Source organism: Brachypodium distachyon, chromosome 2, assembly GCF_000005505.3.
Source record: "Brachypodium distachyon strain Bd21 chromosome 2, Brachypodium_distachyon_v3.0, whole genome shotgun sequence".
NCBI classification, from domain to species: domain Eukaryota; kingdom Viridiplantae; phylum Streptophyta; class Magnoliopsida; order Poales; family Poaceae; genus Brachypodium; species Brachypodium distachyon.
In genome coordinates, this window is record NC_016132.3 from 51,250,445 (window position 1) to 51,276,056 (window position 25,612).

Sequence of the window (25,612 nt, forward strand, 5' to 3'; positions counted from 1 at the left end):
TCAAGACCAGCGGTTCCCTCTCGAGCTAGCTGGTCCGGACCACCAACGTTGACCTCACCACCTTGCCAGCAGTGACATATAAGTATATACTTACATCAAATCAAATTTGCTCTGCTCCCCAGCCCATCACCAGTCATAGTCCCTAGTAGTCCAAAGAACGCAGTACTCTCTTCCACGACCGCACCATGGACGCCGATTTGTTGTAGAAAATAATTAGTGCGGCGCACGCAGCACCGCGTCGCACTCGTTTCTTCCTAACTAATCATCTCCGCGGGTGATCCATCGGCGGTCACAAAGCCATGTCCTGAGTCCTGAGCTCGGTTTGTTTTGTGTTTTTAGATAAACGAGAGCTCGGTTTGTGGCGTCCGATTCGAGCATGGGAAGACGCGCGCTCTCGCTTCTGATCCCCATCCTCATCATCGTGGCAACCACCACCTTCTTCGTCTCTCCCTCCGTCGCCACCGACGCCATCGACCAGACCGCGTCCATCACCGGCAACCAGACGCTGGTCTCCGCGGGCGGGATCTTCGAGCTGGGCTTCTTCAGCCCGCCCGGCGGCAGGACGTACCTCGGCATTTGGTACGCGAGCATCCCGGGCCAGACCGTCGTGTGGGTCGCCAACCGCCAGGACCCGCTCGTCAGCACCCCGGGCGTCCTCAGGCTCTCCCCCGACGGCCGCCTCCTCATCCTCGACCGCCAGAACGCCACCGTGTGGTCTTCCCCGGCGCCCACGAGGAACCTGACCACGCTCGCCTCCGCCAAGCTCCGCGACGACGGCAACTTCCTCCTCAGCTCCGATGGCAGCGGCTCCCCTGAGAGCGTGGCGTGGCAGAGCTTCGATTACCCGACGGACACGCTGCTCCCGGGGATGAAGCTCGGGGTGGACCTCAGGAGGCGCCTCGCCAGGAACCTCACGTCCTGGACCAGCCCCACCGACCCGTCCCCTGGCCCTTACACGTTCAAGATCGTCCTGGGCGGCCTGCCGGAGTTCATCCTCTTCAAGGGCCCGGCCAAGATCTACGCCAGCGGGCCGTACAACGGGGCCGGGCTCACGGGCGTGCCAGACCTCAGGTCCCCGGACTTCCACTTCAAGGTGGTGTCGAGCCCCGACGAGACGTACTACAGCTACTCCATCGCCGACCCGGACTCCACGCTGCTGTCGCGGTTCGTCATGGACGGCGCCGCGGGGCAGGTGCAGCGGTTCGTGTGGACCAACGGCGCCTGGAGCAGCTTCTGGTACTACCCGACGGACCCTTGCGACAGCTACGGCAAGTGCGGGCCGTTCGGGTACTGCGACATCGGGCAATCCCCGCTGTGCAGCTGCCTGCCGGGGTTCCAACCGAGGTCGCCGCAGCAGTGGAGCCTCAGGGACAACGCCGGCGGCTGCGCCAGGACGACCAACCTGAGCTGCGGGCCTGGAGACGGGTTCTGGCCGGTGAACCGGATGAAGCTTCCGGAGGCCACCAACGCGACGATGTACGCCGGGCTGACGCTGGACCAGTGCAGGCAGGCGTGCCTGGCCAACTGCAGCTGCAGGGCGTACTCCGCCGCCAACGTGAGCGGGGGAGTCAGCCGCGGGTGCGTCGTCTGGACCGTCGATCTGCTTGACATGAGGCAGTATCCGTCCGTCGTGCAGGACGTGTACATCCGGCTCGCACAGTCTGAGGTCGATGCCTTGAACGCCGCCGCAGGTTAGGACTTTGGCTCATTTCTTTAAGCTACTCTTTTTCTCTCGTTGTTCTGCATTTCAAACCTTGCCAGACCAAATTTCCCCATCTCTTAGCTGAATGCAGCTGGCACATGATTACTATTTCTTGAAAGCATTATATTTAAGGATAAATTTGCTTTACTGGGTCACTAGAAAGCTTTTTTTTTAGCAAGCTAGAGGGGTAACGCTCCGATTTCTGTTAACAGAAACCCACCGTTCACTACAGAAAATTGATCACCACATGAGAAATGCCAATGGCCACTGATCAGTTGTACTACTGCTTTGATCTCGTAAAAGTTGAAATTTGTTTTTCCGATAAAGACAGGGGATTCCCCTGTTTCATTGAAGGAAACTTTTCTGGTCCAGCTGTCTAGTTATCGTCCAAGTATCTCTATCAAGGTCGATGATAATGATACTCGAAAAAAAGGTCCATGATAATGGCCTCCTTGCTCTTTCTTCCACCTAACCATCCGATAGCAAACCGTGTTCTCTTGTGGAGGTTTTTTGCATGGCCATTTCTCTTGGCCAACAATTTGAATGCAACGTGCACGTGGAAAAAATGGCACCACTTTATTCACCTATTCCGTGTTCGGTTGAATCCACCTTTTTTGTTGGCTTCGTCAGAGTTAGGCAATCCATGAAACAGTCGCAGACTCGCAGTTGATAACTTGATGTTTGTGATTCCACCAAAGTTACCTACGAATATAAGCAATAGGTAATACTTCAGTAATTAAGTGCAGTATATTCCAAAAGAAACACCACTCAACGATCAAATGTGCAAGACCACCCAACTCGAAAGGGACAAACATTAATCAAAAGGGTGGATCCGTGGATATGATAAATTAACAGCAAACACTTGCCACTACTAAGTTAATCATTTACACAAGCCTGCTAACATGCGTAATGGCGCAGTGTTTAGACTGAGTCACCTCACGTTCACCGTTGCTTGATTTCAGCTAACAGCCGGCGGCATCATCCGAACAGGAGCTTGGTGATCGCCATCGTCGCCGCAGTTTCCGGCGTGCTTCTTCTGGGGTTGGTGGTTGCCTGCTGCTGTTTCTGGAGGAAGAAGGCAGGCAAGAAGCGTCAGTTCGAAAACACACCGAGCAGTCAGGGCGACGTGCTTCCATTCAGGGCCAGGAAACATCCCGCACTGAGCTCACCACAGGATCAACGGCTGGATGGGAACAGGATGAGCACCGAAAACGATCTTGACCTTCCGTTGTTCGATCTAGAAGTGATCATGGCCGCAACAGATAACTTCTCGGAGGACAGTAAGATAGGACAAGGTGGATTTGGCCCCGTTTATATGGTAGGATAAGAACCAAATTAACAGTTGAACAGCCTTTTTTTTTACTGATCTGGATTTTAACAGACCTGCAAATTCATGAACAGGCAAAGCTTGAGGATGGACAAGAAGTAGCTGTGAAGAGGTTATCTAGGAGATCGGTACAAGGGGTTGGGGAATTCACAAACGAGGTAAAGCTGATAGCAAAGCTTCAGCATAGAAACCTTGTGAGGCTGTTAGGCTGCTGCATCGACGATGACGAGAGGATGCTCGTGTACGAGTTCATGCACAACAACAGCTTAGACACATTCATATTTGGTAAGTTCATCTCTCTTTCTTTTACAAAAAACAACAACTTGTAACTACTTCTGCTGGGGTTACTCGTACGATGTGTTTACCTCAGTTCATATGTTGTGCAGATGAAGGGAAGCGCAAGTTACTAGAATGGAAGATCCGTTTTGAGATTATTATGGGCATTGCACGAGGTCTCCTATATCTCCACGAGGATTCAAGGGTCAGGATCATCCATAGGGATCTAAAGGCAAGCAATGTGCTACTAGACAGAAATATGATCCCCAAAATCTCAGACTTTGGTATCGCAAGGATGTTTGGAGGTGATCAGACAACTGCATACACAATCAAGGTCATCGGGACATAGTGAGTATTATATCTCACTCAATTGGTACATATAATACTTTTTGAAGATGTGCTTTCACGCTGACGAGTGAGATGGTGGTGTTCAGCGGCTACATGTCTCCGGAATATGCAATGGATGGCGTGTTCTCTATGAAATCAGATATCTACAGCTTCGGTGTCCTGGTGCTAGAGATCATCACTGGCAAGAGGAATCGAGGCTTTTACGATCATGAGCTAGATCTAAACCTCCTTGGTTACGTAAGTACCAGCATGACTAAGCGTCAAAAGTGATGAATTTTGATTAGTGCTTGTGTTACTGATATACATGTTGATAATTTTTTAGGCATGGATGTGCTGGAAAGAAGGTCGGGGTGTGGATTTGCTGGATGAATCAATGGGCGGCAAACCTGACTACAGTGCGGTGCTCAGATGCATACAGGTTGCTCTCCTGTGTGTTGAAGTGCATCCTAGGAATAGGCCACTAATGTCTTCAGTTGTCATGATGCTAAGCAGCGAGAATGCAACATTGCCAGAGCCAAATGAGCCTGGGGTAAACATAGGGAAGAACTCATCAGACACGGATTCATCTCACACCCATACTGGAACCAATTTTACAGGAACTGCAATAGATGCTAGGTAGTTTGGGGTACATATTCTTGTCGCTTTCTTGCTCTAGTGAATAGTTTGTACAGCAAAGGCATTTTATTTCACCACTTGTCACAAACTCTTGTGAAGTTCATTTATAACAGGCATCAAGGAGAACTTGTAGGTATTGTACACATACAAAAGCTACTGCATTGAATAAACCTGTGCCGATGTGTCATGCTTGTTCCAAATGAAGTACTTAACACTATAAAGAGATACCACTTTACCAGACAGAAGTACAGAATCCAGCCACAGCTTACTGACTAGTACTTACCAGTTTCAGACTTCTCAGAATCAACTACACGGATTAAAAAAAACTCACACCACACTTCCTTCCAAGTCATCAAACTGAAAACAACAGCTTACCTGCAATCGCATAACGTCCGTCGGCTCATCTTATTCTTTGTCAGTTCGTGTCTTCGAAGAGCCAAAGATTGTGCTCGATGTAGCTGGACAGTCTGGATCGTTGAAGTGGGGCAGATACCAGTTTCTGCAGATGTCCACAGAAAAAAAAATACAGTACATATTTAACTTCAGCCAGTTCTTCAATAGCTTCAGGATCCAAACCAGATCATCCTTGATGCCTGAGTCTGACCACAACTGTTTATCCAAAATCACATAAAGACAAATCACCTTTTGCTCCCAGGCCAAAACCTAGCAATACATTCAGAAAATCACAAGCGCCAATTTTACTGGACGAGGGCCTAGTGGGGACTGGGGCGACCAAGAGCTAGAGTCCTTTGAGCACCGCCGGAGAAGCCAACGATGCTATGCATACGACATTTTTCACCCGAATAAATCACGTGCACCATTGGATTAGCTCAGCTCTTTAATCTGTGTGGTTTAGAGTAGCATCGTATGAGAATCGGACGTATGCATAGCTATTTCGGGAGTACTGTAATAAATTAACAGTATGCAGTGCAAGCGGCATGTGCACCGCAAGATGCGGATCCGGTACACCACACCATTGCTGGATCCAAAATACGGTGATCAACAGTGATATGAACATTTCCGAAGCGCTAGCGTTGACGTGCCGACCTTTTCTTCTGCTACTCTCCACTACTGCTCCATGCTGATTGATTGGTAATCGCCAAATTAAGAAACGCGCCATTCCTCGCAGGACAACCACCGCGCTCATGCAGGTCGGTCGCCGGGAGTCACGAAGCCCATATTTGGGCGCCAATTAGAGGAAGAGAAGGGGAAGAAGATGAGGGCGAAAGCGCTCTCTCTCCTCCTCCTCTTGGTTGCCACCACCTTCTTCTCCGACTCCATTGCCATCGACAGCATTGACCAGACCGCGTCCATCACTGGCAACTCGACACTCGTCTCGGCCCGTGGAGTATTCAGGCTTGGCTTCTTCAGCCCAGCCGGCAGCTCCGACGGCAGAACCTACCTCGGCATCTGGTACGCGTCCATCCCGGTACGGACCATCGTGTGGGTCGCCAATCGCCAGAACCCAATCCTCACATCCCCCGGCATCCTGAAGCTCTCCCCCGAGGGCCGCCTTGTCATCATCGACGGGCAGAACACCACGGTATGGTCCTCTGCCGCGCCCACCAGAAACATAACCACCACCCACGGCGCCACCGCTCGGCTTCTCGACAGCGGCAACTTCGTGGTAAGCTCGGATGGAAGCGGCTCTCCTCAGAGCGTGGCGTGGCAGAGCTTCGACTACCCGACGGACACGCAGCTCCCGGGGATGAAGATCGGGGTGGACCGCAAGAACCGCATCACGAGAAACATCACGTCCTGGAGCAGCACGACGGACCCCGCAATGGGGTCCTACACGTTCAAGCTGGTCACGGGCGGGCTGCCTGAGTTCTTCCTCTTCCGGGGCCCGACCAAGATCTACGCGAGCGGGCCGTGGAACGGCGTGATGCTCACCGGCGTGGCGGAGCTCAAGTCTCCTGGCTACAGATTCGCGGTGGTGTCCGACCCGGAGGAGACGTACTGCACCTACTACATCAGCAGCCCGTCGGTGCTGACGCGGTTCGTCGTGGACGGCACGGCGACGGCGGGGCAGCTGCAGCGGTACGTCTGGGCTCACGGTGAGTGGAACCTCTTCTGGTACCACCCGACCGACCCGTGCGACAGCTACGGCAAGTGCGGGCCTTTCGGGTTCGGGTACTGCGACGCCAGCCAGACCCCGCAGTGCAGCTGCCTGCCGGGGTTCGAGCCACGGGAACCGGAGCAGTGGATCAGGGACGCGTCCAGTGGCTGCGTCAGGAAGACCAACCTGAGCTGCGGGGCTGGGGACGGGTTCTGGCCCGTGAACCGGATGAAGCTGCCGGACGCGACGAACGCCATGGTGCACGCCCACATGACGCTGGACGAGTGCAGGGAGGCGTGCCTGGGTAACTGCAACTGCAGGGCGTACACCGCCGCGAACGTTAGCGGCGGAGCCAGCCGCGGCTGCGTCATCTGGGCCGTCGATCTTCTTGACATGAGGCAGTTTCCGGCGGTCGTGCAGGATGTGTACATCCGGCTCGCGCAGTCTGAGGTAGACGCCTTGAACGCCGCCGCCGACGCAGGTTAGCACATTGCCTGTTCTAAATTTCTCATATTGAGCAGCAGTTCTTAACAATGGAGAACAATTCTAGTTAGTTAAGTGCAGTTACATTTACCGGATGTTTTATTTCAGCTAAGCGCCGCCGACGCCGCATTGTGATCGCCGTCGTCGCCTCCACTATTTCTGGCGCACTTCTTCTGGCAGTCGTTGTCTGCTTCTGTTTCTGGAGAAACAGGGCAAGGAGGAAGCGTCAGCATCAGGCTGAAACGGCGCCAGGAAGTCAGGACAACGTGCTTCCGTTCAGGGCAAGGAAACACCCTGACTTGAGCTCAGCACAGGATCAACGGCCCGGTGAGAGCAAGACGAGAGGCCAGGAAGATCTTGACCTCCCTGTGTTCGATCTAGCGGTGATTCTGGTCGCCACGGACAACTTTGCGCCGGAGAGTAAGATAGGAGAAGGTGGATTTGGCGCTGTTTATTTGGTAAGCACAACAAATCAACTATGCTCGGTTATGTAAGTAGTACTATAATTGAAAGCGTATGTTTTGACCGGGTTGAAGTGGAATACTCCGTAACTTATTCTAGCACGCGCCTACAAAATTAATTACGAACAGGGGAGACTTGAGGATGGGCAAGAAGTAGCTGTGAAGAGGTTGTCTAAGAGATCAGCACAAGGAGTAGAGGAATTCAAGAACGAGGTAAAACTTATAGCCAAGCTTCAGCACAGAAACCTTGTGAGGCTGTTAGGCTGCTGCATCGACGACGACGAGAGAATGCTCGTGTACGAGTTCATGCACAACAATAGCCTGGACACATTCATATTTGGTCAGTTCATTTTCTAGCTTATTTGGTCGGTTCATTTTCTAGCTTATTTGGTGAGTTCATTTTCTAGCTTTCAGGAGGAAAAAAAACAGTAAGTGCATGCTTTGCTCGATTAAATGTACAAACCGTTAACTGATCTCAGATGAGGTATTATGCAGATGAAGGAAAGCGTAAGCTGCTGAACTGGAACAAACGCTTTGAGATAATTTTAGGAATTGCACGCGGTCTGCTCTATCTCCACGAGGATTCAAGAGTCAGGATCATCCATAGGGATATGAAGGCAAGCAACGTGCTACTAGACAGAAACATGATCCCCAAAATCTCAGACTTTGGTATCGCAAGAATGTTCGGAGGTGATCAGACAACTGCATACACCTTGAAGGTCATCGGAACATAGTGAGTGTTATCTCTCAATCCTCGTGTAAGTGTATTAATTCCAGATGTCATATGCTGACTTGAGGTCGAAATGGTGGTCCTCAGCGGGTACATGTCACCAGAATATGCCATGGATGGTTTGTTCTCCATGAAATCCGATATCTACAGCTTCGGCGTCATGGTGCTAGAGATCGTCACTGGCAAGAAGAATCGAGGCTTTTACGATGTTGATCTTGATCTAAGCCTCCTCGGTTATGTAAGCAGTTCCAACATGATTTTTTTTTGCGCTGCAGTACCAACATGATTAATTGCCACAAGTGATCGATCTTTGGTCAATTGTGTCACTAATGTACTGCAATCATGATATATACACCATTTTTCAGGCGTGGATGTTGTGGAAGGAAGGTAGGAGCACGGAACTACTGGATGAGGCAATTATGGACGACAGTTGTGATCACAACCAGGTGTGGAGATGCATACAGGTTGCTCTTCTATGTGTTGAAGTGCAACCTAGGAACAGGCCGCTGATGTCTTCGGTTGTCACGATGCTGGCTGGCGAGAACGCCACGTTGGCCGAGCCAAACGAACCTGGAGTGAACATCGGGAGGGGTACATCAGATGCGGAATGGTCTCAGACTCAGACAGAGCTGACTATGACTGCAACTGAGACTAGGTAGCTTTGGATGAGATACAGTACACTGGACAGAATAGCGCGGTCTGCCGCGTCATATTTTTTTTTGTTCACCTACACTCTATTTTGCGGGACTTGGCTAGATATTTATTGGCAACAAATGAATAGTAGTATTCGTGAGTTCGCGTATACATAGTTACATACCTTAGCAGCAAGGTTTCTCAGTAATGTCATCAGGACAACGTGCAAACCTGTAGAATCTAGTGCAGATTATTTTCATATTCTAGTACTTATTTAATATATAATTCTGTGGTTCTTTTCATGGTACTTAAATGAGTAGGCAATTGGTAGGTGATGTCGTATGCAGAAAAATACGTCTTGTGTTCGTGGCATGCCATTTTCAGCGCATAAGTGGACTTTATAAGAAACTTTCCTTTACTTATCTTCATTATTCTTAGAGTATGTAAAACTATTCCGTAAAGTTAGTCCCAAATAAAACTTAAAAGGGCAGGTCGTAAAAGAATTTGACTTAGAGCAAGAATACTAGTAGTAGTCAGTTTAATATCTAGCATGTATAATAGTGAGTTATAAAGATGTGCTACTTTATTGAAACATGTTCCACATTTCAATCTCATAGATAACCTAGGAGCTTGTGTTGCATCTGACTATTAGCTTACGAACTGATTTCTCTTCTCTTCCCTCCAACTAAGCACAAATATTATATTTAAATTCTTGTAGCCAGTTTATAACCATTATTATTCCTGCTCTTAGTGCCAGCTTTGACTCGTTAGTGTGACACGTTAGCCGGATGAAATATATCCTCGCAAAATCCATGTAAGCCCGGCAATCCCACTTGCATCTCCTTCTCTTCTTTTCCCACTCGTGCTCGCAACGACAGTGACTTAGAGTCGGTTGGCGGCGATAAGTCTTCGTAGCGGCGAGCAAAGCTAGTCGACGGAATGGCTATGACCCTAATAAATGAGATGAGTTTATTGAATCATTTATAAGGTGCTGAAATGGCAAGCTGGCACCCCACCAATGATAGCATAAGTGGAAAGAAGAGAAAGAGATTTTCGGGCTTACAAGACAATTTTCAAACAAAATAAAAATGTTGGCCAGTGATGGAAGGTTGAACCTGAACACTAGATGGTGCGCTGCACAAGCTTGTGTACTACAATGCAACCAAAAGAGTAGTGAACAAAAGACGACGAGTCATTTCCTCCGCATTACAAAAGCAACATTAATTGACCTAATATAATTGAGAAAAAAATAGGAGGAAGAGCTCTAGTTAGTTATTAGTTAATACCGTCTTGAATCTTGCTTGATGACTGTTTGGCCATTGAAGCCCTTGTCTGTGAGGTCTCGCCCCTGCGTCACCTGCTACCTATACAACCCTCGTCTGCACACACCCCCCACCGCTCTTAACGCACCTATGAAACCTTCTTACGACCACACTCGAACTACCGGAGCACTGACTAACTAACTCACCTAAAACGCCAGGTCCGGGTCGGCAACAGTGTGGTCGCGATGGGAGGAAGACATCGCCGTGGGCTGGGAGGAGGACGCCAACACGGACGAGACATCGGCGGCTTTGTCGAGATCGACACAGACTGGTAAGAGGACGGAGGCGTCTATTTTTTTAATAACTTAAAACGTCTAGAATGCCACTCCCCAATATTTTGTTTAATCTACGTGGACTATTAGTTATCGGGAAAAAATCTTTTCTTTTTTCGACACACTTATTTTTTTCCGTCACAATCTCATTCCATTTAGTCATGTACTGTCGAGGGCCTGACAACGTAGATGGGCAAATCCGCAGATTACCGTACCCTTGTGCGGTGTGATTTTCAACGGAGGCGTCTGAACCCGTGGACGTCACGAGCACATCAGCGCCGAGGCCGAGGGGCCAAGAAATAATCTGGCCATTCCCAGATGTCGTCGGAGGGGAGGCGAGTACCCGATTCCCTTCCCCAATCAAGCGGCAACGGCCAAACCTCGCACGGAGCCGCGAGATTAGTTAAGACAAAACAAACCCGAACCACCGGGCATCAGCTAGCTCAAGGCACACGCAGTAGGTGGTCTCTCCGACTCCCCCCCCCCCGGGTTCTCTTCCACCAACGACTTAACCCCTCCTCCTTTCTCTCCGCCGGATGCGAAATTCCTGTGCCATCCCGCTGCCTCCTCCCCCTCACAACCCACCCGACCACCGACCGAGCCGCCTCTTGTTCGTTATTTTCCTGGCCTCTCTCCCCTCCCCTTCCAGGAAAGGGGATTGGCCTGGGAAACTCCGCAGAGATTTGGATTTTTCGGTTGGTTATGGAACATGCGGTGCTTGATGTTTGATGGTATTATTCGATGGAGGAGGCAGGCAGAGATAAGGACGAGGCAGTCCTGGTGCGCGTGGAGGATTTCAGTGCAGCCAAGGTCGGACTAGTCGGCTTGTTTTTCCCTCTCTCTACTTTTCTGTCGATTGTTCACTGATTGTTTTGAGATTGCCCAATAAGAATCGGCTATCCTGTCCCTTGATATATTTTTTTTCCTCCTGCAATGGATCAAGTCAATAACCCCCCACCTTCAATTGCAGGATGCAGCAAATGTGACCACGAAGCCTACAAGGAGATATCCGCTCGCGTCATGGATTGCTATATTGGCCTTGGCCACCCTTGTCGGCGTATACATATTCTCGTTATCTTTGAAGCAAAATGGGATGCTTTTTGGACTGAAGCAGACCAGCATGATTGAAAAAGAAAGGGAGAAACCTTGTCACCGCCCAAGCATTCCAGATACTGAGATCCCTTATGTGCACTATCCTACACCGGATACTTATAGTAGGTAATGGTGAAAGACTTGGACATCTAATTTTACGTTTTCTTTAGGCTGGCGAGTAACTTGTTCTTTTGTTTGATAGGAAAGAATGTGCATGCACACCGGTTAGATTCTTTGCTATCTTGTCGATGCAGAGGTCCGGAAGTGGATGGTTTGAAACTTTGTTGAATAGCCATGAGAATATTAGCTCCAATGGAGAGATTTTCTCTGTCAAAGAAAGGCGTAGTAATATCACATCGATCACGAAAACACTGGATAAATTGTACAATCTGGACTGGTTAAGTAGTGCTGCAAAAAATGAATGCACAGCCGCCGTAGGGCTGAAATGGATGCTCAATCAGGTAATCTTCTTGCCATGAGAGTACTGTTTGATTAGGGTTTTCATAGAAGGTGTAAAAACTTGTTCATGAGATAATTTTTGGCTTAACATATCGGGCTTAAGTATATATTCTCTAGGTAGTTGGCTGTTGTGGAATGTGTGCTTACATTTCTTTAAGTAGCAGTATATTGCGAATTAGGATTTTTTTTTTGTGTGTAAACAGGGACTTCCTAGTTACTGCTAGGTTTTTTGGAACCCTGGTCTATAGTCTAGAGCTAAACTAGTTCTCTCGTAAATTTGGACTTAGTAGTTACTCCCTCTGTTCCATAATGAGGGAGTACTAGTTACTTCACATATCATACTAATTTTTTCAATCAGACTGTAGAGTCTAAATTATTACTACTTTCAACTTATAATGGTATCCTTTAACCTTAGCTAGATTACCCTAAAGCAGTCATGGTGCCCGTGGTCAACAGTTTGAGCACTTTAGCAGTATCGTAGACTACGTGAGAAGCAACAAGTGTAATTATATTTGAGACATTGCCTAATGACTTTTGCAAAATTTCAATTTAAAACATGTTCTTAACATGGGAATTGCCTGCAAGGGTTGACCACACTGTTAAAGGGTACCTTGATTTCATGGAAATGACCTGCTAAAATACCTTAACTCTCTAAATGTAATAAGGGCAGTCAAGTACTTTTTCTTTCTTCTCCCCATTGCAATCCGTTTTGAATCTTATGTGTTTGAAGTATCAGCCTTATATAGGTGGTTTTTCTATTAAAGATGTTTCATTCTAGTCAGGGGACCGGCGGTAAATATGCTCTGTTCATTTTACTGACGTTTTTATGCAACTAAGATGCATTGAAGAAATGAAATTGCTGTCTAAGATATGTTTTCCTTGGTATAATTTGATCGGAACAGATACATCCATTTTTTTTCTCAAGCTTCTCCTTTGTAGTTTTGGCCTTGAAGATTGCTATGATTTGTTGTAATTTTTTTTGCCTTTGTTTTTGTTTGTAAGAATTTATTATCTGTAGTACAATTATTAAATGTTGTGAATTGCTCCCAACAATTTAGCCTGCCTGTTTTAATTGAGTTTTTTATACATTTATTTTGGTGGGAATCACAGGGTCTAATGAAACATCATCAAGAGGTAGTAGAATACTTCAATCGAAGGGGTGTTTCTGCAATTTTCCTTTTAAGAAGAAATCTTCTGCAGCGTTATGTATCTATATTGGCAAATGATCATGATAGAAGCACCAAGCAACTAAATGGAACACACAAAGCTCATGTGCATCACAGAGGCCAGGTTCACATGTTTTCTTTACTTTTGATAGTACTTATAGTTCAGAGTACGGTAACTTTTATTGTTAATCTGCAACTTTTGGTTTCACAATTAAATGATGCCCACCATTAACTACTTTATCTGCTATGGGATTGTACATCTGCACGCAAAATAAAACAGAATCCTACTCTCTTTTTTTCCTGCAGGCTGATGTTCTTGCTCAGTATAAGCCAACAATCAGCACAAAATCATTGATTGCTGAACTAAAGAGGTCTGATAAGTTGGCAGCTGATGCTTTGGTGAATTTCAAGACTATTCGGAATATTGTTCTGTACTATGAGGATGTTGTCAGCAATCGCACTGTGAGTCCCTGTTGCTTTAGAACCTTGATTGGGAATTATTTAGCCTTTTTTTCTATAGATAATGTATGCTTTCCTTTTTCTTCAGAAGCTCACGGATGTGCTGGATTTTCTGAAATTGCCAAATATAAAGCTTTCCAGTCGGCATGTGAAAATCCATACTAAACGATTGCGTGATCATATTGATAATTGGATTGATGTTTATAATACTTTGAATGGGACTCAGTATGAGAGCTTCCTGAATGGCCGGAGGTGACCAAACTAGCTAGCTGGTGTAAATAATGTTGTAGTGAGTTTTCCTTCTTCTGGGCCATTTTTTCTCACGCTATGGTTAGCACTTAGCAGAGAAGGTCAAAGTTGTCAATTTTGGCCGTTTTGTGCTAATCCAAAGGGCTAAGTTATTTTTCGCATACGCCCTAGCATTTATATTATTTAGTGGATCAATTAATGGCTACCATACAAAGGTATGATCATCTTTACGTTTCCAGTCCCCTCCCCTTAGTTCAGTGTACACAAATGGATGATGATTACATCTTGTTTTTGTATCACTTTAACTGTTCCTTGTTATTGTACTGCAAAGTTTGGGATAGCTGGTAGAAAATGTGATTTGGGGGTTTAACTGATTAATTAAGAAAAAAAATGGTCCAAGAAGGGGTCACGTATTGATCTAAGCTAGTTTATTTATTATGGTATATCTGATTCAGAATTTCAGGACATAATTTGAGAAAGGATACCATTATGACAGCCAAGTACATAACCTAAGAACTGTTTAAAGTTGTCTGAATGTTCTATTTGTGTCAAGAACTTGATGTCCCTTAAGGATTCTTAATCCGTCATTGCACAGGGACTCATGATTATTTCTGCTGTTTGTTAACATTCTTAGGATTTGCTTGAGAATTGGGCAATCCCTCTTATCTCTCTTATTTCTAAAAATTAAATAAGAAAAAGATCCTGAGGAATTGAAAGTTTGAGACCTTCAGTACATGAAATAATTTATGGTGCGAAGTGCTTTGAAATATACGAGATAAGGGCACTTCCTTAGCTTCTGTTGTACTTGTGAACAATGACTACTACAGTTAAAAATGACTGCTGAACTGAAGCAATCGCCGTTCTGGTTTCTGGTATTATTCAATTATAATGTAATAACTTTTGCTCAGACACACGAGATGATAAAGAAAGTAGTATTATAGTAATTTATTCAGTTATAATGTAATGACTTTTGCTCAAATGCACGAGATCATAAAAGATAGCACTAATATAGTAATTTCATTATATAACACATATTCTCATGCTTAGTTGGCCAGGTGCCTGAGTGCACAGCCTTAGCTCTGTTCAAGTCCTCGACTCTGCAGGGAGCTCACATTTATCATTCCTTTATAAAAAAAAGCCACAGGGGCTAGTCCATGTAGGTCGAGTTTTTTTAACATGTTCCCCTAGTATGTTCAATAAATAACTCAGCGTCTTATCGACCTTCAAGTATAGTAACTGTGGAGCTGTCAAATATGCTGCAGTCTGGCTTGCTTGATGTTGTGTCTGTTTCCGTTAGAATTCTTCTAGCTGCAAAGCCAGGCTGCCTAGGAGTTGGCAGTGTGTCAGGATCTGTGGCAGACAACATCAGAAGCACCTGAGACATCAATGGACGGTCATCTGGGTTCTCTTGCACACACAGGAGTCCCACTCTGATGCATTTGAGTACCTCATCTGAGTTGAAAGAACCGTTCATGGTTTCATCTGCTAACTCTATGCCTTTGCATTCATTCCATAAGCTCCATGCCTATAAATAAAAAACTTGACCAAGTTACTTTGAAGTTGAACTGAGAAATGCAACTTGCATGTATGGGATGAGGTATGTTCTCACATGTCCTAGAAGATTTAGATGATTTGAGTAGGAATACACCCCTCTGTTTTTCCTACCACTAATTATTTCCAGCAATAATACTCCAAAACTAAATACATCTGATTTGACTGAGAAGACTCCATCCATTGCATACTCGGGAGACATATAGCCACTACAAGAGAGGCACATCAATATGATTAATATTGGAAAACTCATTTATATATTCAATATTGCTTCCCTTGTTACCGTACTTACTATGTGCCGACCACTTTTCGTGTGTTGATCTCTGTCTCTTCACTGCCAAACATCCTTGCCAAGCCGAAGTCAGAAATTTTGGGAGTCATCTCTTTGTCTAGAAGAACATTACTAGCCTTCATATCTCTATGGATGATTCTGTATCTTGAGTCCTGGTGGAGATACAGTAATCCTCGAGCAATGCCTTCTACGATACGGTATCGCAGTTGCCAATCAAGTAGGATACTGTTGGATTTTTCTGTTGAAATATGCAAATACTTGTTTTCCTCTATGGAATATTATCATCCAAAATACAAGGTCAGAAAAAGAAGGGTTGAGAGTTTACCGAATAGAAAGTAGTCCAGGCTCTTGTTTTCCATGTATTCATACACAAGTATCCTTTCTTGTCCACTGATGCTGTAGCCAAGAAGCCGAACGAGGTTCCTATGCTGGAGTTTAGCTATCAGCATAACCTCATTCTTGAACTCATCGAGACCCTGTACGGATGTTTTTGAAAGTGTTTTAACAGCTATTTCTTGTCCATCCTCGAGCTTACCCTGTAGTTTTGAATGAAATAATATCGAATTTAGACACATAGTAGTAGTTCTGAATATTCAGATTGCTATTGTTGTCAGTTCATTTAGAATGCTTCTGTTTTCCTGTCGTAACCTTCAAACAAGAATACTAATAGTTAGTTCAGCACTTGGAATCATGACCTGCCACTCAAATCAATCAGTGTTCTTGCTGCTGCTTAAGATTTCATGCATATGCATTAGATATATTTGCATCCCTGTGGATTCAATTCGTCCATATATGAGTGCTACCTTATATACTGGTCCAAAGCCACCCTCGCCAAGCTTATTATTGATCGAGAAGCCATCAGTGGCAGCTGCAATTGTCCCGAGATCAAATATTGGCAGTTCCAGATCTTCACCGTGACTGCTTCCTTCATAGCGGCGGGCGTTGCTGCGTGAACTACCGCTCCACTTACTTGATCCTACAACCATACAAGTCAGCATGAAATCCAGAAACGTACTACTTTCCCCTTTTGTTCAGGTACTTCTACAGTTACTTGATAGAATTTCATGTATTAGTTTTGTTGTATATTGAAGTCACTGATGGTCTTCTGGATGCTACCTGTTTTTCTTGATCTCTTCTTCTTTCTTGCACAGACGAGAAAACCAGCAAGTGCTAAAAGAAATGCCAGTGCTGAGATGCTGGCGGCAACTGCGATGATTATTATTGTACTCCCCTTCCTAGATTTGCTTGATAAACCTGTGTAAGAACTCATAACTGTTAGTTTGATGCTACGGATATGTGCCTTGACATGTTCATCTGGAGGAATATATGCACTCATGAGCACCCCCAATATATGCCCCATGGTGTTCTTAAGGGAAATGCCGTCTGCAGGGCTGCTGCGCTTGCTACTAATTTACGTTGCGACTAAAATCGTATTTTTGGCCAAGGCCAAGCTAGTTTGTGAGGTTTCTGTGAATAAAAAGCGCCAAGTCTGTGGCTAATTTACTTTGTTGCAGTCTTATATATGTTCAATAAGCTTATTTTTTTAAGAGTACATTTCAGAAAATCAATTTTCTTACCACTTATATCGTACTTCCTCCGTTTCTCGAAAGATTGCATATTAGCTTTCATTAAGACAATGCTTTGACTAAAAAAATACTCTATTAATATGTGGTTGTAAGATACGAAACCACATGTATTATAAAATATTTTTAATAACGAATCTGACGATGTTAATTTTATGCCATATAAATCATATCTTAACATAGTAACTTGTGGTTAAATGTCTTAATGAAAGCTAATATACCCTTTTTCGAGAAACGGAGGAGGAAGCAGAACCAAACTAGTTGCTAACTTGTCCGCGGAAAAATAGCCCAAAACGCCTGTCTTAGAGCATTTGATGCGATCCGCATTTGACGCGATCAGACCCAAGCGTGCGTTTGGAATATGGGGACTCCAGTTGCATCACCAAATGCAGAGGTGGAGCAAGGTCCCAGGCAACAAGGACCATGGCCTGAGGCGTGGAACTTTTTTTGTCATGTGTTTTAGTATAAACAACTGGTTTGGCCTGGGGTTTAGACTATAATCACAATGTATAATACAATGTTGGCCTGATGCTTGATTGAATCCTGGCTTGACCAAATGTCCAAGCATGCTTCACATGATGCATGCGCTGTTTCTGATTGAAGAGAAAAGGGACAATTTGGAGCGAGGGAGATCGACGTACGTACATGAGTTCTACATTCTATGGTTCCAGTATGGCAGTATCCGGTGCATCATCAGTCGATTCCACGATGCACATGGAGGTGTAAAGGCGCCGGCAGTTCTACCGCACCAAATATAATTGAGCTTTGTTGCGCTGTGCAAATCAAACTTAATTTGCTCCTTTTTGGATAAGTGCGTGCCCCCCCGCTTTCAGAAATAACTCGGGACCAGTGGGGTGTGCTCGTGGTCACTGTCAACTTAAAAAGCTCTTTTTCTGCCAAAAGAAAAATCTTCAAAAGTCCCTTTCCGCTCCATTTGCCTTTCTCTCTCGCCAGATCGATCTCAGGGTAGAGAGGACAGGGGCTGCTGGCTAACGAATAATAAAATGTCCAGCCGGCATATCTTCTAGTACACTGATTTTACCGAATCAGGCTGTGCAGTTGCACAGTGACACGCGCTGTGTACGTACGTAGTTCGATCCTTACAATTTTGGCTCTCTACGTACTTCTGTGCAATTTGATCTGGACTGGACAGACTAGCTAACACTAAGCAATTAAGGTCGTTTCCTAGGTACCATGGCAGACGTAAAACGTGCATTCATGTAGCAATGCAGTGTGGAAAGTATGGCCGGCGTACCGAGATCGGCGGCAGCGAGGCGGACGAAGAGGTCCTGGCCAAAGTCCGGGTACACGCGCAAGTCAGTGAGCCCAGAGTTCCACATGACGCATCCCGATCCCGTGCCACGGCGGTCGCCACCGACGACGTTGGCGCTGGCGTACGCCGTGCAAGAGCAGTTCCCGAGGCACGCCTCCCTGCACTGCTCCAGGCTAAGCCCCCTGTCCACCACGCTCCGCGCCGTGTCGGGCACCTTGGCGTGCCTCACCGCGACGAACCCGTCGTCGCCCGCGCCCGTGCTGCCGTTCCGGCAGTCGAGCGGCGTCGTGCGCACGCACCCGTCCCGCCCGTCCCGCAGTGCCCACGCGGCCGGCGACCTGGGACTGAACCCGCGGAGGCAGCTGCAGACGGGCAAGTTATTGGTGTCGCACACGCCGTTGGGGCCGCAGGGCGACACGGCGTCGCACTGGTCCTTGGGTGCGTACCAGTACAGGTTCCACGTCCCCGCCGACTCCACCCACGTCGACCGCTGCAGCAGCCCGTAGTTGCCCGTGCTGTTCAGGCCCAGCCTCGATATGATGGACTCCCTGTGCACGTGGAAGCTGTAGGTGACTTCCCGCGCGTCGTTGACGAAGCTGAAGGTGAAGCCGGAGTAGGTGACGGTGTCCGGCACGCCCGTGAACTGGACGCCGTCCCAGGGGCCCGACCGCCAGACCTTCTCGCCGCCGTTCCAGATGAACACCTGCGGGTCGCCGGACGTGTCCATGGCCATGACCACGGGGCCAGGGGACGGGTCCGACGGGCTCTTCCATGCCGTCAGCGTCCTGTTCCGCCCCGTCACGTAGTCGATCCCCAGCTTCATGTCCGGGAGCAGCGTGTCCGTCGGGTGGTCGAACCCCTGCCAGGCCGCCACGCCGTTGCCGTCCGCGAGCACCAGGTTGCCGTTGTCCAGGATCTTGGCCGTGGGGCTGGCAAGCCTGGATGCCGGCGTGACCGACCACACGACGACGTGCCTCGAGTTGTTGTTACCCGCGGCATTAACAATGGAGAGCGTGCCGGTGGCGGACACGGAGAGCGTGGCCCGGCCGAGGTTGTCCGCGACATGGCCCGGGATGGGGCGCTCGCGGTTGGCGACCCAGACGACCGTGCGGACGGAGACCTTGCTGTACCAGACGCCCAGGTAGGTGCCGTTGCCGCCCGGCGGGGTGAAGAAGCCGAGCACGAAGCTGGCGTCGCCACCCGAGACCAGCGTCTCGTTCGCGCCCAGCGGGCGGCCCGGCGTGACGGTGTCCCTGGCCTGGCATGCCGTGGGCAGCAGCAGCAGCAGAGCGAGCGAGAGGAGGAGGTGGTGGTAAAAATCAATGGACGCCATTGCTACTAGCTACCGCGTCACTCTATGCGGGATGTAATTGTCGGACTTGGCGTTTTGGACGGGCTCGGGCTGCAGGAATCAGGATAGGCTGGTGGTGGAGAAATGCTGCATGTCGATCGTCGTGGAGTGGACTGGCTGCTCACTGGACACCTACAAAAGTAGTCCGATACTTTCTGTAGAGAAATAGAGCTGCGATCGATTTCTACCACGAGAAAAAAGGCACAAAGTTCAGTCTACATGTTACCCTGGACTGTACACGGAGCCAGCGAGCTTTCTTGGCTCACGTCTTCTGTTGCATACAGCTTCTACAGAATTTGCATGCAGTAAAAGAGGGACTATGAAATGTTCAGATCTACTCCTACCTTCCTGCTGCATCTACCATACAGATAACAGAATACAGGTATACCGAAATATGTTTTCGTAGTTGACTCGACTCTCTGATGCTCTGCACATATATATAGGCGCTTACCTTAACCCTTCGCTCTTGTGTATAGCATCTACTCCGTATTTTCTAAATAAAAGGTTTATCTATTGCTAAGTTGCCTAATTTTTTAGAATCTCAAGTCACTTTTTCGTTACCTTTAGATCTGAATCCAAATGACGAAGGACGGGAGATTACTTTTTTTTAGAAGAAGGACGTGAGATTACTTAACGCTTCGATCTGGGCCTTTCCGCAATACAGTATGGGTGGGCGAAGATGGAAGGGCTTTTTCTCTGGTTATACTTGTGATCATCTGGCCCAGCCCAATGCTCCACCTGCAAAAACGTGGAGAAGCTCGCAAAGCTGCAACAAAGGCCCATCCTTTTGTATCTGTCTCTGGAAACCCATCCAATTTCCCTCACACAAAAAAGGAAACCCATCCAATTTGGCTGGCCCTTTTCTCTTACCTAATTGGAACGTTAGATTTAGCTTGATGACTAGAAAACTCATGTTAGATATTCTCCACATGCAAACACGTGTTAGATATTCTGGATCTACCGCGAGTCTGCTGTCGGGGGATGACCACGGGTAGAGTCATGGCGACACAACTCTAGCCGAGACGACGGAGGCAAAGCCGGCATAGTTATATATGTCGTTATTGTAAAGTCAAACTGACACTAAGCCGGTATCCCGGGCGTATGCCGGTATGACTATTTTGTCTTATGAGTTTCCAGGATAATGACGAGCACCTTGATCTCGGCTCTCAACGGTCTACCACGCGGTGCAAAGTAAAATAGAGCCATCATCATCTCAAAAAAGCAGTCAGCGCCGGCGTACCGGCGTCAGGCGACTGTAGAGAGGAAGCACCGAAAGAGAATTTCTGACGAAAGCCGGCAGAGGATAGCGGTACTTTCTGCAGGGTGACAGGGAAAAATAAAGTTGTCTTGTCCCCTACGGTGCTACTGGGAGGGAACCAAGCCGCGTGCCCGGCGCGGCCCAAGGAAGATGGCGTTAGACTTGACCACATGTCAGTGTGACATGGGCGGCATATAAATAAAACTTTACCCCTCTGTAAGAAGAGAGGACGGTGCGCTTAGACAACTAGGGTTTCCCCTTCTTCTTCTTCTTTCTCAAGAATACAGCTCAAGGAGCACCATTGTTGAGGTTGCCTATCTCGGCTAATACAACAAAGCAGGAGTAGGAGTCTTACCTCGGCAAGAGAGCTCCGAACCTGGGTAGATCCGTGTGTGCTTGTGTGATTTGTGTGTGTTTCCCTTCAGGTCCTTCCTCCTCCGGTTCCTCCTTCGTCCAGGCCCCAAGTTAAGCCATCCTATGGCATCTGTCGTGACACCACCACGACAGTTGGCGTCCACCGTGGGGCCAGCAGCGGCGCTGGCTGGAGTTTTCATCCGTACGGGAAGCTTCCTCATCACCGGAGAGCGCGTGGTCTCTAGTTTGGTCCAGAGATTCGGCTCTCCGGGCTTCATCGACAACAACGTAGGCTGCTTGAACGGCGCACCGCTTCCCTGCGTAGGCCGCTTCATCAACTTTGGCTTGCACGAGGTTTACGTTGCTACTGACAGTCCTCGCAGGTACCTAGAGCAGGTGGTGATGGCCGAAGATCCTCCTGCCATCTGCATGGTTCGTGGCGGGCACGCCGACTGCACCGCTGACCGTGTGGAGGTCATGGTGACGGCTCAGGGCGTCGATGCGGGAAGGGACGCCACAGGAAGCGGCGTGGTCCCAACCAAGTCCGTCGGAACGGCGAAGCTCCCCTTGGAGAAACCGGAGAACATCGCCGCTCAAGCCGGCACATCCGCTCTGCCGCCAAAGCTAACATAGATCCAGGCCTCCATCGAACGGCTGACCGCGCCGGTAGCGTCGAACGCTAGCCCGGTCCAGCTGCAGGCGGAGTTGGAGTTGGAGAGACAAAAGCTGCTGAAGGAAGCAGTCGATGTCGCTCACGCTCGACAACAGCTCGACATCTCGCTCCGTGAGTATAACAAAGCACATGGTCTTAGTTCTATTGCGTTTACTAACCCTAGCCGAGTTGGGGAGGTGCGTAATCATGGCAAGAACTTGAATGCCGGGATGACGAGAGAAGTCAGGGGTGCACCAGCAGCGTCGACAAGTTTTGCCTCGGCACTGAAGCCGAAATACAATACCCCTGTCAAAAATCTCAGAGCTGCCGAGGCTGCGGCTGAGGAGTTGCCGAGTCTTACGGGAGAGGCACTTCGGCAGCAGCAGCTACTCGTGAAAGAGCTGCTCCAAATAGCTAACGAGCAGAATGAGGCGTATATGAGAATGCACGGCAAACCCGGCGCATCTCAGGTTATTCACTCGGCTGCAGATGCCGGTGGCCGTGTTGACAAGCAAGCGTCCTCACCTGGTGGCAAACGGGACAAAAGCGTAAACTCTGGCTGGAATAAGCAGCTGGAGCGTCATGATCCGGTTCTGGCAGAGAAACAGATAGTCAGAAGGGTTGATGACAGCCAAAGCGTCCTGCGTCCCGGCGACAATCGCCGAGACCAGCAAGAACGTTACTCGTTTGATCATGAACACCGACCTCGGGGTCCGGCACCCAATACTGCTGCAGGACAGCAGGGTGTCGGGCGCAATCCCCCCTATCGAGGTGAAGATCGCCAGTATGACCGTTACGATGACGGGTACTCGGCTATGGGCGACGAGGGTTATATCAGGCGAGAGCGTGATAATCTCGGCCCGCTCGGAGCCCGAGTTGGGAACTGACAGGTATCACCTCTGGATGCCCGACATAGTGTTGACAGAATTTATCTGTCCGAGCTTCTGGAGGAGCAAGGCCCTCCGAGACCGTGTTGCTTTGCGCATCAGATCATGAGGAAGAGACCAGCCCTGGGTTTCCAGCCGTCCAAGGGTACAAGAACGTATGACGGCAGCACTAAACCGGAAGATTGGCTGGAAGACTATGTCACGGCGGTGAGCGTGGCAGGCGGTAACCGCAGATGGGCAATACGTTATGTACCCCAGATGCTGGTAGGGCTGGCAAGAATATGGCTGAACAACTTGCCGGAGGGCAGCATCAATTGCTGGATAGACTTCGAGGAAGCTTTTGTCAGCAATTTCACTAGCACTTACAAGAGGCCAAATCGTCCTCAACAGTTGTCCATGTGCAAGCAAAGAGACAACGAGACTGACTGGGATTACCTGACAAGGTGGAACAATCTCCGCAATTCCTGCGAAGGGATAGTGGAATCGCAAACCATAGTGTGGTTTGCCCAACGATGCCGACACGGCAGCATGCTGTGGCAGAAGCTGCAAAGAGAGATGCCGGCCACTCTATCTGAGATGATCAGAATCGCTGGCATGTATGCGCTTGGCGATCCGACTCAGCCCTCGCTGATGCCGGCAGAACCACAAAGGGAGCAACTGACATACAATCCTGCCGGGGCATTCCGGAGGAACGATCATCAAGATCATCGCAACAAGAGAAAAGATGATAGGCCCGATTACCGGTATGGGCCAGCCCATGTTGCCGCAATTCAGGATCAACCTGATGCCGGCTCCAGCCAGCGTCAGAAAACAGGAAATCAGCAATGGGTCAAGAAGGGAGAACAAAAGAATTCCTGGCAGGATAAGCCGAAGTATACGTTCGAGGTGATGTTGGATCAGCCTTGTCGTTTTCACACAACTAACCCCAACAAGCCGGCGAACCACACAACGCGGCAATGCAGCTGGATGCAGCGGGCCGAGAAGGGCGAAGCAAGTCGGTTACCCCCTCCTCCACCGCTTACAGGTGCTAACGCACAGATCCAGGGACCCCCTCAGGCAAACAATGCAGTCAACCAGATGGAAGAACAAGAAATCCCGGAGTATGCCGGAAGAAATGAGTACAAAGAGCATCACCAGAGCTACATGATCTTCATCACTGAGCCAACTGACAAGCAAAGTCAGCGCAGGCGAGAGATGGAGGTCAATGCTGTTATGCCGGCTGTTCCAAAGTTCAAGTATTGGTCGGAGCAGGAGATCAATTGGAACCGGGCAGACCATCCCAAGGTTATGCCCAACCCTGGCGTATATGCCCTGGTGGTCGACCCGATACTCATCGGGCCCGACATTAACGTCAAGTTCACTCGGGTTCTCATCGATAATGGGAGTAGCATCAATATCCTGTACCGGGATATCATGCTTAAGCTCGGCATTACTGATAACATGCTTGAGCCCAGCCGGACTATCTTTCACGGTATTGTGTCGGGAGCATCTTGTGCCCCGGTAGGCAAGATTCGAGTAGACGTCTTATTCGGCACCAGGGAGAACTGTCGGACCGAAATCTAGTGTTCGAAGTGGTGGACCTTAGCAGTCCGTACCATGCGCTGCTTGGCAGACCGGCACTCGCCAAGTTCATGGCTACTACTCACATTGGTTATCTGAAGATGAAGATGCCGGGACCAAATAGTACCATACCTATCACTGGCAACTACAAACGCTCAATGGAATGTGCAGCGGACAGGTCTGCTTTGCCCGAGTCACTGGTCATTGTAGGCGAGAAGAAGAAGTTACAAGAAGCTATTGCGATGGCTCAGGCAGCACAAATTGGCCTGCCGACTATGACAAATCCCCATGGAAGTGTGGCCTTTCAGGCAGCCAAGGAGACAAAGAAGGTACAGGTTGACAGTGAGTTTCCGGACCGCACCGTCATCATTGGTGCCGGCCTCGGAGAGAAATAGGAAGGTGAGCTCAGCAGCTTTCTCCATGAGAATCGGGATATCTTCGCATGGTCAACTCAAGACTTGCCAGGTGTGCCGAGGGAGTTGGCTGAGCACTCATTACATGTCAGACCAGACGCAAGACCGGTGAAGCAGCCCCTTCGACGCTTCGCCGACGACAGAAGGAAAGTCATATCGGAAGAAGTATCCCGGCTTCTAGCTACCGGCTTTATCATGGAAGTGTTGCATCCCGACTGGCTGGCAAACCCGGTCATGGTCGAGAAGAAGAAAGACGACCCAACTGCTGCCAAGGTGTGACGCATGTGTATCGACTACACCAGCCTAAACTATGCATGTCCCAAAGATCCATTTCCGTTACCTTGGATCGATCAAGTGATTGACTCCACTGCCGGGTGTGAGCTGCTGTCTTTTGTAGATGCGTACTCTGGTTTTCACCAGATACCACTGAACCCTAATGATCAAATAAAGACATCATTTATCACCCCTTTCAGGGCTTATTGCTATCGCACTATGCCGTTCGGTTTGAGAAATGCAGGGGCCACTTATCAAAGGTGCATGCAGAAATGCTTGCACGATCAACTCGGCAAAAATGTGCAAGTATATGTCGACGACGTCATCATAAAAACCAAGGAAAGCGCCACGCTTCTGGATGATATCCGGGAAACATTCACAAATCTGAGGAGATTCCGAATGAAACTGAACCCGGCCAAATGCACATTCGGTGTGCCGGCAGGAAAATTACTTGGGTTCCTGATATCAAGCCGAGGTGTAGAAACGAACCATGTGAAAATTGCCGCTATAGA

At 48.4% G+C, this 25,612-nt stretch overlaps 4 protein-coding genes and 1 long non-coding RNA gene across 9 annotated transcripts; 4 read left to right on the plus strand and 1 right to left on the minus strand.

Moving 5' to 3' along the window:
* The first annotated feature begins 102 nt into the window (after window positions 1-102).
* LOC112271128 (receptor-like serine/threonine-protein kinase SD1-8) lies at window positions 103-4,463 on the plus strand. The gene is made up of 6 exons (XM_024460151.1): window positions 103-1,691; window positions 2,665-3,020; window positions 3,104-3,314; window positions 3,416-3,653; window positions 3,740-3,890; window positions 3,976-4,463. Exons 1-6 carry the CDS (start codon window positions 377-379, stop codon window positions 4,270-4,272), a joined length of 2,568 nt encoding a protein of 855 aa, XP_024315919.1. The 5' UTR covers window positions 103-376; the 3' UTR covers window positions 4,273-4,463.
* Window positions 4,464-5,263: 800 nt separating this feature from the next.
* LOC100821396 (receptor-like serine/threonine-protein kinase SD1-8) lies at window positions 5,264-8,936 on the plus strand. Its single transcript, XM_024460152.1, has 6 exons — window positions 5,264-6,808; window positions 6,919-7,268; window positions 7,401-7,611; window positions 7,767-8,004; window positions 8,089-8,239; window positions 8,367-8,936. Exons 1-6 carry the CDS (start codon window positions 5,485-5,487, stop codon window positions 8,658-8,660), a joined length of 2,568 nt encoding a protein of 855 aa, XP_024315920.1. The 5' UTR covers window positions 5,264-5,484; the 3' UTR covers window positions 8,661-8,936.
* Window positions 8,937-10,656: 1,720 nt separating this feature from the next.
* On the plus strand, window positions 10,657-13,958 carry LOC100830088 (nodulation protein H). Of its 2 annotated transcripts, none has more exons than XM_010234134.3 (6): window positions 10,657-11,038; window positions 11,199-11,446; window positions 11,523-11,781; window positions 12,890-13,069; window positions 13,252-13,407; window positions 13,496-13,958. In XM_010234134.3, exons 1-6 carry the CDS (start codon window positions 10,970-10,972, stop codon window positions 13,658-13,660), a joined length of 1,077 nt encoding a protein of 358 aa, XP_010232436.1. In that variant the 5' UTR covers window positions 10,657-10,969; the 3' UTR covers window positions 13,661-13,958. The 2 variants fall into 2 exon arrangements, with proteins under 2 accessions (XP_010232436.1, XP_003564382.1); XM_003564334.4 differs by having other exon boundaries at window positions 10,662-11,038; window positions 13,493-13,958.
* Window positions 13,959-14,571: 613 nt separating this feature from the next.
* On the minus strand, window positions 14,572-19,846 carry LOC100825085 (receptor-like serine/threonine-protein kinase SD1-8). 4 transcript variants are annotated; one of them, XM_003564317.4, is made up of 7 exons: window positions 18,335-19,842; window positions 16,613-16,750; window positions 16,300-16,472; window positions 15,822-16,032; window positions 15,497-15,734; window positions 15,263-15,413; window positions 14,572-15,178 (listed from the first exon to the last, which is right to left on the minus strand). In XM_003564317.4, the coding sequence occupies exons 1-7, from the start codon at window positions 19,683-19,685 to the stop codon at window positions 14,867-14,869; spliced, it is 2,574 nt and encodes an 857-aa protein (XP_003564365.1). In that variant the 5' UTR covers window positions 19,686-19,842; the 3' UTR covers window positions 14,572-14,866. The 4 variants fall into 4 exon arrangements, with proteins under 4 accessions (XP_003564365.1, XP_010232441.1, XP_014754199.1 ...); XM_014898713.2 differs by lacking the exon at window positions 15,263-15,413 and having other exon boundaries at window positions 15,037-15,178; window positions 18,335-19,846; XM_010234137.3 differs by lacking the exon at window positions 14,572-15,178 and having other exon boundaries at window positions 15,273-15,413; window positions 15,493-15,734; window positions 18,335-19,846.
* On the plus strand, window positions 16,029-16,873 carry LOC104582881. The gene is made up of 2 exons (XR_730934.3): window positions 16,029-16,531; window positions 16,648-16,873. It is a non-coding gene; the product is annotated as an uncharacterized LOC104582881 (long non-coding RNA).
* Window positions 19,847-25,612: the final 5,766 nt, after the last annotated feature.